The 13,734-nt window shown below is 52.4% G+C and overlaps 1 protein-coding gene across 2 annotated transcripts in view; it reads left to right on the top strand.

The window, feature by feature from the left end:
- CPNE5 (copine 5) overlaps window positions 1-13,734 on the top strand; it is an 82,116-nt gene that overhangs the window by 33,909 nt on the left and 34,473 nt on the right. The window contains exons 7-9 of one of the 2 annotated variants that reach the window (XM_087817366.1): window positions 885-944; window positions 3,139-3,189; window positions 3,476-3,539. In XM_087817366.1, coding sequence (XP_087673492.1) covers window positions 885-944; window positions 3,139-3,189; window positions 3,476-3,539 — 175 coding nt within the window. The remainder of the gene's footprint in view (window positions 1-884; window positions 945-3,138; window positions 3,190-3,475; window positions 3,540-13,734) is intronic. The other variant, XM_016223766.2, reaches the window with a different exon arrangement.

The following is a 13,734-nucleotide window of genomic DNA, read 5'->3' as shown; positions in this document are numbered from 1 at the left end:
ATAATTGCAATTGCTATCATTTATTGAGCGCAGGGAGCAAACCCAGGTTTGAGGAGCTCTGAAGCTTATAGAATGTGGGATCCCAGGGGTGAATGTGTGTCTGCCCTTTGTAGCTCCCAACTGCCTGGGTCAAAAGCCTATGAGCCCCTTGGGCCTGGTTTCTACCCGCTGTCACCTGCTCCACCTTTGGTGAAGGGCATACCTGGGAGGACGGAGGAAGACTTGGGGTAGGAGATGCCTAGGGAGCTGTGCCTTCAAGGGTAGGCAGGTGGAGGCTGCTGGAGATGTTTGGTGTTGCTGAAGGAGAGGGGCCACTTCTGTCCACTGGAGGTGTCACGTGTCTAAGGGCAGTTGTCTTCTCGGCGAGGCCTGTGAACAGCTCTCGTTCACCAGGCCTCTGTTCTGGGCCAGACAGTTTTGCTTCTGTGATCTCATGGGATGCTCTCAGTACTTCCCTGCTTCACAGCCTGTACACTGAGGCTCGAAGAGGTCAAGCAGCAGATTGAGCAGCGGTTCTTAGACTGCAGCAGGCCTCCGCATCCCCTGGGGGGCTTGTCAAACACAGGCTGCTGGGCTCCACCCCCAGGGTTTCAGATCACAGGTCTCTGAAGGCCTGAGAATTTGCATTTCTAACACATTCCCAAAGGATACTGATGCTGTTGCTGCAGGCCCAGAACCCCACTTTGGGAACCCTTGAGGTAGGACTTTACAGCAGGGTTTGGGAAGAAGACCTCTCCTTCCCCTGACCTATGGCTTTCGGTCCTATTTTGATGTTTGATCTGGAACAGAAGCCTGTCTTCAGGAATCCAGATGCCAAGTGCCCTGGCCTCTCAGGAGAGGGGTACTTGGCTTATGACACATGTTCTCTCTTCCTCTCTGCACAGGATAGGAGCCTTCAGCCTGAATTCCAGGACAGGCAAACCCATGCCAGCTGTGTCCAACGGGTAGGTCATCAGACACCTTTGGCCCTGGAGTTCTCAGACATTCAGCCAGCTCTGCAGAGGGGCCTCAGAGTCCTGGCGCTGTCCCCACTCCCACCACTGTTTGTTCAGTCCTGGCCCCGGGTGACAGAGAAGACCCTGGGCCCCTCCACGAGAACTGCCCATCCAGGCTGGAGCCTCAGTGGCTCATGGAACTTCTGCAAGCGGGGTGGGGTCTAAAGGTAGGGGCTGTTAACAGGAGTCAGAGGGGCTGGGCACTTTCCCTTCCCTTTCTCTGCTGGCCTGGTTTCTTTTTATTTTTTTGCAAGTTATAAACCTTTTTATTTATTTATTTATTTTTAAATATATTTTTATTGCCCGGCGGTGTGTGGCTCAGCGGTTGAGCATCGACCTAAGATCCAGGCGATCGGGGTTTGATTCCCGGTCAGGGCACATGCCCGGGTTGTGGGCTCAATCAATGACTCTCTCGTCATTGATGTTTCTATCTGTCTCTCCCCCTCTCCTTTCCTCTCTCTGAAATCAATAAAAGATATATTTAAATATATATATATGTATTTATTGATTTTAGAGAGAGAAGAAGAGAGAGGGAGAGAGAGAAACATCGATTGGTTGCTTCCCACACATGTCCTGACTGGGGATCCAACCTGCAACCCAGTATGTGCCCTGACTGACAGGGAGTCATGCAAATGTGGGCAACGCAGACCCTCCCCACTCCTTCCCTCTTCTCCTCTCCAGGTTGGAGGCAGGGTCCTTACCCCAGCAGGGGGCAGGGGAGGGAGCTCGGCTGGGGGACCAGCCTGGAGGCTTCTCCCAAAGATGAGCATTTGGTTGAGTAAGCAAGCTCCACTGGCCTTTGCTGAGGGCTCCCTGGGGCTGGGGTCCCAGCAGCTGGATTGACCCCCAGCCCAGCTGGATGTGGGAAAGGGGCCACCAGGGGACTCAGGGAGGCTCACAGCCCAGGAAGGGTGTGGGTGATGATTTTCAAGGGAGTAGAGAAGCAACAATTAGAAAGAGAGCCAGAGTCAGAGACAGAAACAGAGAGGGAGGGTGAGAAAGACCAGAGGGAGGGAGAGAGAGAAAGGAAGGCCTAGCAGGTAGGAGCAGGGCTGGAGAGGGGGGGAAGTTCCGAAATAGAAGAGGGGCTCAGAGGCAGAGAGAGGGACAGATGCAGTAGCACTGGGTAAGGAGGCTGGTGTGAGGATTTTATCACCTGGTCAAACAAATCATATCTCTACTGCCAGGAGGAGCCAGGCAGGGGGAAGGGAGGGGCTTGGGGACACTTGGTTCAGCTGCTGCTATCTAAGGGCTTGACAAGCTGGCAGGCACTGCCACCTGCCTGTGGCAGGGGAACTTCCACATGTGGCCCCTGCTCCCCTGCTCTCCTGATATGGAGAGATCTGGGCCATCTCATCAGACCCCGGGAACGGCTCCCCTGCCTCCTCTGTGTGAAGGCCCTTTCCTCCGAGAATTGGCGCTGGGAAGACCTCCATCAGTGGTTCTCAAAATGTGTTCCACAGTCAGCATGCTGGTGGCCCAGAGGCTGTCCTGAAGTGTGGGGCTGGATCTTATTAGCTTTGCACAGTTATAAAGGAAAAGGGGCAGGGAGGGAAATGACGCTCCTTGAGGGCCTTCTTTGCGACAGGCCTGTGTATGCATATTAGGTAGTGAAATGGATGCTACAATCATACCCATTTGGGCAGTAATGAGCCCAAAGTCATGCAGCTGCTGGGCATCCTGACATTTTCTTCTACCTCCCAGTGGCCCCTGGCTGCACTGGGAACCCCAGTAGTACCAAACATCAGAGTAGGATGGGCTAGTGCTAGGGGGAGGGGACCCTCCTGAACATGGCAGGAGGTGGTGCAGGTCACCTGGGTGGAGCCCCACCCTGGGAACTTGCCCTCCTGGAGGGGATTCTCCCGGTGGGCGGACTTCAGGTCCTCATCATCCATCTTCCTGAGGAGCTGCGTGGTTGGCTGGGGTTCCTCTCCCAGAGAGACCCCAGCCCAGTTGTTCCAGGGGAGGTAGTCACGGGCGAGGGGCTGGGCACGCTGCCCCTGAGGGAATGCCCGCTCTTCTTGACTCCCTGTTGCTGCTCTCCTGAGATTAATCAGAAGGGCTCAAAGTGGAATGTTCTGGGATTCTGGGGTCAGCTGGGTGCAAAGTGGGGTTGCTGGCCCACAAGGTCTTTTGCCCACAGAAGTGGTCTTTGGATGGAAAGTTTGAGAACCACTGGTCTGGAAGCCTCCGGGTGAGTCTGGATGCTTTTCCGATTCTAGGACTTTCAGTGCAGATGCCACCTTTCCTGGTGGGCTCTCGGGGAGCAGGGTGGGGCAGCTCCAGGCCTGGGGCCTGGCCCGGGAAGCAGTGCCCTAGGCCACCCTGACACTGTTTCAGGGACCCTGTCTTCTCCGGGGCTGGGAGCTGGGGCAGACCTGCCGGGCGGGGCGGGGAGGCTGAGGAGGGCTGAGTGGAGGAGTGTGCAGGCCCCTGCCTCTGTCTTTGGCTCGCCATCCTTTCATCTTCTCCCCTCCCAGTGGTGTCCCAGGGAAGAAATGCGGCACCATCATCCTGTCCGCTGAGGAGCTCAGCAACTGCAGGGTGAGTGGCAGAGGGACTGCAGGGCAGGACCTGGCGGGATGGGGCGGAGTGGGAGGGAGGGGAGGCTGCCTCCCTGCGACCCGCGACCATGTGTACCCTTGGAGGGAACGGGAAGCCAGGGCTCCTCGGTGTCACCTGTCCTAGAATTCCCTAACATCCGAGCTAGAAGGTGGAAGGCTTTCCTTTTTCAGCTGAGCTGACCGAGGCCTAGAGGGGAAGGAACTCCCCACAGCCAGCAGCAGAGCTGGGCCAGGAGCCCTGGCCCCTGGCTCCCACGCCAGGGCTCCTTCCACTCCCTACCGTGGCACCACTTACTTGTCCTGAGCCAAGACTGCCTTGGCACCACCACTGGCAGCAGAGGGGCCTTTTCAGTCTTGCAGCCTGGGCACGTGGCATTCATTTTTCACTTTTAGCTCTAGAACAGGGTGACAGCCTGCCTGGGGTTGAGGCAGTGAGGGCGTGTGGTGGGGGATAGGTGAGAGTGTGTGTATGTGTACATGTGCACGCATGTGTGCGTACACCTGCACATATGTGTGTGTGCATGCGCATGCACATGGTGCATCTGTGTGTGCACACATGTGTGCATATGCATGTGTGCGTGTGTTGGGAAGCAGAGTCTCAATCCCAAGCAGCCTTGGTTTTGTTTCCTCTGTGCACCTGTGGAGAAGCAGCAGGCGGGGACAGCTGAAGGGGCTCAGGGGACCCCACGGCTGAAAATGACAAAATATAATTCTTACTTGCCAAGTGATGGGTATTTTACACAAGTTATGACTACTCCTGAAAACAGTCCTAAGAGTTAGGTACTGTTGTTATTCCCATTTTATGGACGAGAAAATTGAGGCCCAGAGAGGCTAAGTCACCTGATAAAGGACAAGAGGGGTAGAGTCAGGGTTCTAACCCAGGTCAGTCTGATTCTAGAGCCCAGGCTCATTTCTGCAAACCACTGAGGCTGGCATGCCTCTTAAGTTCATTAGGAGCCCCAGGTGGAAACATGATGGGGCCCGGGGAGAAAAGGTAGAAGCAGCAATAAAGCGTGAGCACAACCAAGCTTGGGGTAACCTGGGGACCCAGCTTCCCATGGGGCGGGGTACAGCTCAGGCTAGAGGACCTGGGAGGGTTGAGGACAAGGCTTTCTGACCCGGCCTTGGCTGCTCCCACACCCCTAGTACCCCCAGCCAAAAAGTGCAGCCAGACACATCCCAGCATGAAAGCCGTCCTGAAAAGACTGCAGCAAGGGGTGGGGTGAGCCTCTGAAGGCCCCCGGCGCACTGACAGCCCGTAGCCCTGTCCCGCCAGACAGACATTCCACAGAGGCAACAGCTACGGCAAACTCCAGGCATGGTGCCTGGCTTAAAAAAACATAAGACTTTCTGACCTTCATGGAAAGTCGGTGCAACTGTCGTATCTGTTAGCTATCAATATTTATTTAAAATTGAGAAAAATTTAAATTATGCATTAATTCATTTAAGAATAACAATAGTTTACCCAGCTATTGGTGAACATAAATAACATCTTGTTTGAAAAATAACTGTATTTTCCCAAACAAAAGTCATCTGTGAGAAGAGTGGCCTTGTTTTACATTTCTGCACATCTCAGCATATTTCTGTAATGCCCGACTCGACCCAAGAAAATGGCACCCTCACACCTGCTCTGCAGTCAGTCTGTTGTGACGTCACCGTCGGGTGACTTCTGGAAAACTCCATATCTTATTAGCATTGTTATGAACATAGTTTTGGCCTCATGGACCCCCTTCCGGGGGGTGGGGTGGGTCCTGGTCCATGCTTTGAGTACTACTGGGATGGAGGTATAAACTGTTAGCCACATTAATTGAGCAATTATTCTGAGCCACACTCTGTGCTGAATGGTTACATGTATCTACTGGTTTAGCTGATGGATTATAATACGTAATGTAATATGGTCCTCATTTCGCAGAGAGGTTACGTGACCTGCCCAAGGTCACACGGCCACTGAGTAGAAGAGACGGAACCCAGGCCGTCTGGTTCTAGAGCCGGGATCTTCACCCGTGAGGCTGTGCTGTCCCAAACTGCCTTTAGGGCTTCGGGGCGGGGAACGAGGCACACCGGCGGGGCCAGGGCAGTGCAGCAAGAGCCACATCTACTCACACGCAACTGCAGGCTCTGCTTTCTCTGCTGTCTGCTTCCCTCGGTGGGGCTGGAGCAGCTTGACGACAGCCTAACCCTCCCCCGTGTTCCCCCAGCAGAGGGCTGGGCACACAGTAGGTGCTCGTAGGGACCTGTCACAAACCTGTGACGAATGAGCAGGAAGCACAGCAGCAGGTGATGAAGCCACACCTGTGTGTGCTGCGGTCCGGACGCTACCGGAGTTCAGACGAGGGACAGGACCCAGCTGACCTGCAGGATAGCGCTTTGGTTAAGCTTCCTGAGCCTCAGGTTGTCCCCCTGTGTTGGGGCTCAGAGGGTTACTGTGAGGATTAAAGGAGATGGACTGTGCCCGACTGGTGCCTGGCTTCTTCAGGGTGCCTGGGAGACACTGAACTCCTTGAAGCCTGCATTCAGCTGGCCCCCAAGCTTCTAGCTCAGCCGGTGACTTCCCCCTGGTTTATAATTAAAATAAGGTCACAGAAGTGAAAGTGCTTTGGAAATTCTAAAGCTCTGGAAAATGCTGGGTGCTGTTATTTGGTCTAGTTTTCCGGGATTGGTGAACAGTCTGAATTTAATACCTATTAGCCCGCCCTCTCCCCTCCTCCCTCCCCCTCCCTGCGGCACCCAGGGGTGGCAGCAGTTTCCTGGATTTAAGCTGTTCCAGCACAAGGGGGGGGTCCCCTCCTTCCCCGAAATTGTCAGCTCCTTTTCTTTGGGCCATCTTTGGCTGAGTTCTCTCTTTCCCTAGAATACTTGCAAGGAAAAGAGACTAATTCCCAGCATCTGGCTGAATTAAAATAATTACATCTGAGCGGTTTTGCCTCTGTTGTTGCAGCTCCGAATTCAGTGGGAAGATCAAAGGGAAGAGGGGGGAGTGGAGAGACGCGCTCGCACTGGAGCAGAGCTTCCTGCTCAAGTGAATTCATTCTGCCCGAGTCGACAAACCCTCCCCCATCCATGGGACGGTGTGGGCGGCCGGGCCAGCAGGGGACTGGAGTGGACCCCGGGGCGGCCAGCACGCTTTCACAGGTTGCAGAAAAGCCTTGCTCACCTGGAACTGAAATACCGAGAAAGTTCTCATACTAGTCAGTGATCCTCGATGTTGACGAGGAAGAGCTTAAGCTCCTGAACCACCATTCATTTGTGCTCAGCAGTAAAACTATGACTCCGTGTAACAGTCACCAACATTTGCACAGTCCTCACCGTTGACCAGGCCTCTCACGTTTACCGTCTATTTGATTCCCACCGAGGGCTGGGGGCTGGGCAGGTATGAGTGACCCCAGCTTACAGACACAGAGAGGTTAAAGTGGCCTGCCTAAGGCTGCAGGATTCTACGCAGGCCTTGGACTCCAAGTCCTCAGGGAGTCTTTCCTTCACCCGCAGTGAAGCCGTGGGCCTCCGTGATCCATGAACCGCTACGGGCTTTGTGGGGCCAATAGCCTCCAGCAGGCCTGGCGAAGGGTGGGCTTCTGGAGAGAGGCAGGAGTGCTGCTGGTGCAGGGAGCAGGCAGCTTCTTGCTCTCGCCTTCTGGGCCCTTAGCTCCCCCTAGGCCTCCGGGGCACCCAGACCTCAGTTCCTGGCCAGTGAGCAGGTCCTCACTGCCTCCCAGCCAGGTCCCTGCACACCCAGGCAGGAGTGTGACTCGCCTCTCTGAGCCTGCTCACGTGTTCATTCATTTCATTTCAGCAAATATGCTTGGGCTCAGTCCTCGGCCTCCCAGAGTTTCCAATTTAGTGTGAGAGACGGAAATGCCACCCAGCCATCACAGTACAGCAGTGGGCCTCAACCCTGTCAGACCCGTCGCCTCTTCTTTACGACAGACATTGTATAGCACTCTTTACTCTCCTGAAGGAGAGTTCATGGGCAGTACTATGTAGTGCCAAATACATACAGGTGAGGGGATGAGCCCTTGCAGCTCCCTGGGGGAAGATGGATGGGTTCAGGCAAAAATAGCAGCCTGTGCTAAGACCCTGGGGCAGGGGGAGACTGATGTCAGACAGGCGAGGTTGTAGGTGGGAGTGGGGGCCAGATCGTGCGGGACCTGTAGCAGGGGAGCTTAGCAGCCTCGAATCCTGACAAAGTCAGAACTCTGATTGTCTAAAGACAGACGTAGGAGACCCAGCGTATCCATGTGGGAAGAGCCCCAGGAAGAAGGGGGAAAGATAAGAAGAAAGAGGTAAGAGGAAGCCAGGCACCTGGCGGAGGCTTTCTGAGACTCCGAAGCCCGCAGGCCGGTGCTCAGGAAAGTTGCCTGTTGTGGCTGGCACGATGTAAGTGCTCTCCGTGGTGAATGGCAGCATTCAACCAGCACCCTTTTAAAAATTCGTTTGTGATTTCTTTTGGTGTTAGAAATCATTTCTCTAGCTTAAAAAAAAAAAAAGAAAAGAAAACTAAACCGAACAAACACATTTTTCCTGATGCTGAAAAATAAGATGTTCTAATGGACAAGTTGGAAGATACAAAGAATAGAAAAACCACCCAGAGATAATCACTGTTGACATTTGATGCATTGCCTCCAAGGCTTTCTTCTGCGTGTATATGTATATAGTTTTTTTCTTATAATTAGTAGAATGTGGTATCCAGTTTTCTTTTACTTATCAGTAGAATATGGGACCCAGATTTATTTCCCATGTCATTAGATAGTCTTGGGAAACATGCACTTAATAGCTGCATATTAGCCTCTACTGTACGAATGGGTCATAATTCATTGACTCTATTCTCTTATAGGTAACAATATAATTAATACTGCAGTGAACATCCTCATAGCTGAATTGTTCCATTTTTCTTTTGAAATTTAGTTGATGGATTTTAGTTCGTATCCCAGGGGCAGAGGCTCAATGAGGGGGAGGGAAAATGTTAATTTAGGATTTTCAGCCCCTAAATGATCAAATCAGCAGATGTGCAACTCGTGGAATTGTTCGAAAAGTCAGTCATTAGTATGGCAGAGAAAAGCCAGCTTGACCTCAGCGCTGTTATTACCATCCATGTGTAAAGACAGGCCCAGTCTCCTAGACTAACATCGCCCACCATCTGTGTTCAAATAATTCTAGTCTATGGGGTCTTGACTGATGTCCCTGAATGCCTGCACCCTGGTCTCCTGCTTCTGCAGTCTTATCCTGGCCAGCTGGGGCTCTGGGCTCCTCTGTGAACGCAGGAGCCCTCCCAGGTCACGGTTCACAGAATCAGCCCATGTCTGGGCTGTGTTCCCTCCTGCTGGAGTGCTGAATTTTCGAGTTGTGGCTAATGATTCTTTTTCTTTTTAATCGATGTTTTCTTTATTTCTGACTAAAAAAGACAATGTACTAATTTTAGGAAAACCCAGCAAACTTTAAAGAGAAGACAGTAAATGTCACCATGGTTCTACCATCTATTTAAAAGTGCTTTCTCAGGGTAGCTTGTGAGCAGTAGGGCAAAGTGGTTAAGAACTTGGGCTCTGGATCCAGACCAAATGTCATTGCTCACCAGCTGTGTGACATTGGGCAAGTTACTTGAGCTTTCTGTGCCTTAGTTTCTTCACTTGTAAAATGGCTTTATTTAAATTTTTGATAAATTTTTGATATTTTATTTATCATCTATTCTTGCATTGATTTTTATTTTTTAAAATATCACTTTAAAATCTTGATTTTGATTACTGAGATTTTGGGTGCCATAAATTAAATTTTGCACTTGCCTTATTTGCATTCTGGCCCTAGAGGCCAACCGCAAGACCCAGGCCAGAGCAGCCTTCCTTTCTCCCCTCTCCCAGCCTTCAGCCCACCTGCTGACCTCTGGGCCTGACCTCCGACCTCCACAGCCCTCCTCTGGATCTGGGAGGGCTAACTGCTGGGGCAGGCCAGGCCACCGTGGAGGGAAAGGCTGTTTGCTGTGGTCCCTCAGGCAGCCTCATTAACATTTGGAAAGATGCAAATTGATGCAATCCTGCTGTTTTAGAAGAACTTAATATGTTTTTTAAAAAGATAGGGTGAAAAGGCAGAAATTGCAGGAAATTATGTATTGCAGGAGCTGCTTTATCTTCTCTGCAGTTGATTCCAGGGAGGCTTCTGGTTCGGGAACAGCGTTTCCCCGGGCGAGAGCCCCTCCCACGGGGAGGCTGTCCCACAGCGGGACCTCCGATCCTCTGCCAGATTCGGCTCCCTAGTCCTGCCCTGAGGTTCCGGCTTCTCACTGCTCCTCCCTTGGCCTCTTTGTGAGCTCACACATATATGGAAGGCTGATCCATTTCCTAACCCTCATTTAAGGGGAGCAGTTGAAGCCTTGTTTGTGTGACTGTTGACATAAGTCAGAGCCACCTTCAAAAGCACAGTCCCCAGATAACTAACCAGGTCCTAGACTCAAGGACTCCCCGTGGGGTGCACACCATTAGGGAGGAAGCTTGCCTTGGTTACAGCCTAGAAATCTCTGAAGGTCTGTCTGATCCCCATGGACTCGACAATCGCACAACAATACAGATGATCATAATGGGCTCTTGGTGAATGTAACGAATGTTCCAGGTCTGGATTGTGTTAGGGAGGGCGGACCTGGTTGGGCAACAAAATAGGCCCCCAGCAAAGCCTGACGGATTTGCCATCAGCGGGAAATGAGATGTGGCTCCCTGGTGGATTTTTCCAGTTAGCTGAGTTTCAGAGCGGGTCTTTTTCTTTTTTTTCTTTTTTTAATTTTAACTAGTTTTGCACTGAGGAGGCCTTTCTAAGTGGATTTCACACTTCTCTGACTTCTCAAACCGAGGCTACAGAACATAATTAAACTTATCTTGATGAATCGGGGTCCATCCTCTGGAATCTGTTATTAATCTCTCTGGAGCCAGACTTTTCTTGTTCCAATCCCAGCTTCTCTCCTTCCTAGCTGTGTGGCTTCAAGGGTGTCAACCTTTCTGTGCCTCAGTTTCCTCATCTTTGAAATGGGAATAAAAATTACACCTACCTCGTGGGGTTGTTGAGAGCATGAAGTGAACTAGTAGATGTAAAAATAGTGCCTGGCACATAGAGGTAGAACTTTATTACATTGCCGTTCTCATAGGCGAATGAGAGTTGAACATGGGCTCAGCCCAGTGGGAGATGGCTTTCTGTCCGTGTTGGCTCCTCTCTTACAGATGTTCTGTGCTAGGCACTGTGGACTGGCACTTAACCTATGCCTCTCCTTTCGTCTTCTCAACAGGCTCACGGGGCACTAGGACTCCACTGATCAGAGGGGAGCATCAAGGCTTAGGCTAAGTTGCTTGCCCTTAGCTGCTCAGCTGGTAGGTGGCAGAGCTGGGGTTCCAAGCAGGTGGCCTTTGTGCTATTCTGTCAGGTGCTGTGCTGGGACAGTGGCCCTCCCAGTGGAGCGCTGAATGGTCCTGGAAGCCTGGTCTACTAAGTTTTGCATTCATTTTTCTCTAATATTCCTCCTCTCCTTCTGGAGCTTGCAAGGCCCTGAGGGTCCTCCTGGGAAGCAAACATAAGAGCTTTTGCCCCTGGATTTTGTGGCACCTGCTTCGGTTGTTTGAAATATATGTTTTATTTTACAGTGCAGGTTGTGGTGTGTGGTTCACCCATATTCGTTCAAGTGCAGGCGTCGCACAGGTGACCTCCAGATGGGTGGGGTCACATCTGGACACAACAGACCCGTGTCCTGGGGAGGCTGGAGGAGCCTTGGACTCCCAGACTGTCCCCTGAGCACTGGCCTTCCCCAGTTGCCGCCCTGTACCAACACACTCCCCAGTAAACAGCACTGAAACTAAACCTCGCTCTTAAAAGGACAGTGGCAGACGTCCTGTTCAGCAGTCACTTTACAGATGGGGAAACTGAAGCTCATAGAGCTGGAGGGGCTGCTGGGACTAACTAGAACTCAGAACCCTGGGTTCCCTGCAGGGACTGTCCCCACCACTCTCCTCAGCAGGGGCTAGTCTTCTCTCAGTGTCTTCTGATGCCACCGCCGGGTGCCTCATAGGGAAAAGTCGGGGCCAGCTTCATAGGCATGTGGCCTGTGCAGTCACACAGGGCCTGCGCTTGGTTTAATGCTCTGTTGTCACTGTCTTGAAATTTCTTAATACTTTTTGAACAAAGGACCCCACAATTTATCTACCTGGTGCTAGGAGGAGCCCACCAGGTCCTAGGCTTCCACCTTTTTCTAGGCCACAGGGTGGAGCTCCCCAGGGAGGCATTTAACATGCTCCCTCCACCCCGAGTGGGATGGGATTGGAACTTTCTCCTGGGGAGACAGTGACTCGGGGATGGGCCTAGAAAGCTAGAGATCTCCCTGAGGGTGAGAGGGCAAGTCCTGAAATCTGGCTGCCTGGGCTACCCCCTGTGTGACCTTGGGCATTTGACAACCCCTAAAAGCCTCAGGTTCCTCATCTGTAAAGGAGGCGAGCAGAGGAGTCACTTCGTACAGTTGTTATGAGGCTCCAATGGATAATGTACGTGAATAGGGGACAGAGAATAGTGTGCTTCTGGAGCTCTGTGCTAGCACGTGCTCGGTCAGTCAGCCACTCTTAGCCCAGGTCTGCAGGCCTAGGTTTCTTGGGAGGCTCTAGGATTCCCTGGGCTTCTAGGCCTTGGGGGCCCCAATCAAGCCCCCTTCTCCCTCTCAGTGGCCCAGGATGAGGGACATGATACAAGCCGTCATTGCCGGGCACTCAGGTGCTGGTCCCTGTGCTTCAGCACTGCCCCTCCCCAGAGCCTCTTTTTCGGGGACACTCCTGTCCCAGGTCACCTAGAGCCCAGCCCCTCCCTGCCCAGACACCCCAGAGTCCAAGGCAAGCAGGGAAGCCCCTCATGGACGGTAATGTGCTCTCAGGGAGGCAGAGGGGATCTGGAAGGGGCACGAGTTTGAAATCCGTTCATACGTGTCGAATTTCTGCTCCGCCAGTTATCAGTGGGTGATCTCGGGCAGGGCACTTAGCTCCTCTGACCCTCAGCTTCCTCCTTTGTAAAAAGTGACAAAGGACTGTTTCGAGGGCTCAGTATGACAAGGCTGTAAAGCTCGCAGCTCAGTGACTGGCCTGCACAGATGTTATCTACAAATGTTTGTTGACTGACTGAGTGAGTGAATGGGGGGACGCTCTGTGTTTGCTGTTGTCAGATGTCCTTGGAGGAAGATGTGTGAGGTGGTGGAAGTGGAGATGGGGCAGGGACAGAGGCCACACACCCTGTGTTGGGGGGAGGGGAGAAGTGTTCTATAAATAATCATAACCGCTTGCAGGCACGTAGCACTTAGTGTGCGCCATACACTGTTCTCAGCACTCTACTCGTTAATTCATTTCATCTTCACAATAAGCATATTGCGGGCACTGCCAGTGCCTCCATTTTATACATGAGGAAACGGCACAGAGAGGGTGAGTAACTTGCCTTAGGTCACACAGCCAGTAAGGGATGGCGCTGAAGCAGGCAGCCTGGCTCCAGCGACCATATTCCTATCTTTTATACCAGGAGTGGGGAACATCTGGCCCTGCCAAGGCTTCCACAGGCAGGACTTGAAATTCAATAAATGTAAGAGCTTTTTTCATAGTTCATTTTTATGTTGATAATGTTGTATGGCCTGAGAATGATGTTATAGATACCCAAATGGCCCTTGGCAGAAAAAAGGTTCCCTACTCCTGCTGTATACCATATCCACCCCCAACCTTTAATCGTATCCTTCAAGCTTGTGGGAGGCTGCATCTCTGCCTCTGCCACCAGTTTGGCCCTCACTGGGCTGGAGGACACGGATTCAAGACACCCTCTCCTTCACTCAAAGGAGGAGGCAGCGGGAGAAGCTGGTGGCTTCCCTACAGGCCCCAGCCCTTGGGGGCAGGCCAGGCCCCAGGGACTATAGGATAGAGCCCCGAGCAATAGCCAGTTGACGACAGGTGATGTGTCAGGATGTGAAGCTTTCAGGTTGAAGAGGCCACATGGGGACAGATGGAGAGGAGGACTCTGAGGCTCCTTTGCCCAGTACCCTGTCGGCCACTGTGAGCTCAGGGGCTGGGCACCATGTGAAGAGAGGGGTCCAGGGGTCCAACCAGGTCCTGGGTACCTTCTTTGTACTCTTGGGCTGAGTGTTTGGTTAGATGGGGCCACAAACTGGTCCGGGGAGTCAGAAAGCCAGGGCT

The sequence above is a fragment of the Miniopterus natalensis genome, chromosome 5, assembly GCF_054644295.1.
Source record: "Miniopterus natalensis isolate mMinNat1 chromosome 5, mMinNat1.hap1, whole genome shotgun sequence".
Classification (NCBI taxonomy): Eukaryota; Metazoa; Chordata; class Mammalia; order Chiroptera; family Miniopteridae; genus Miniopterus; species Miniopterus natalensis.
This window is presented reverse-complemented; position numbering and strand designations above follow the sequence as displayed.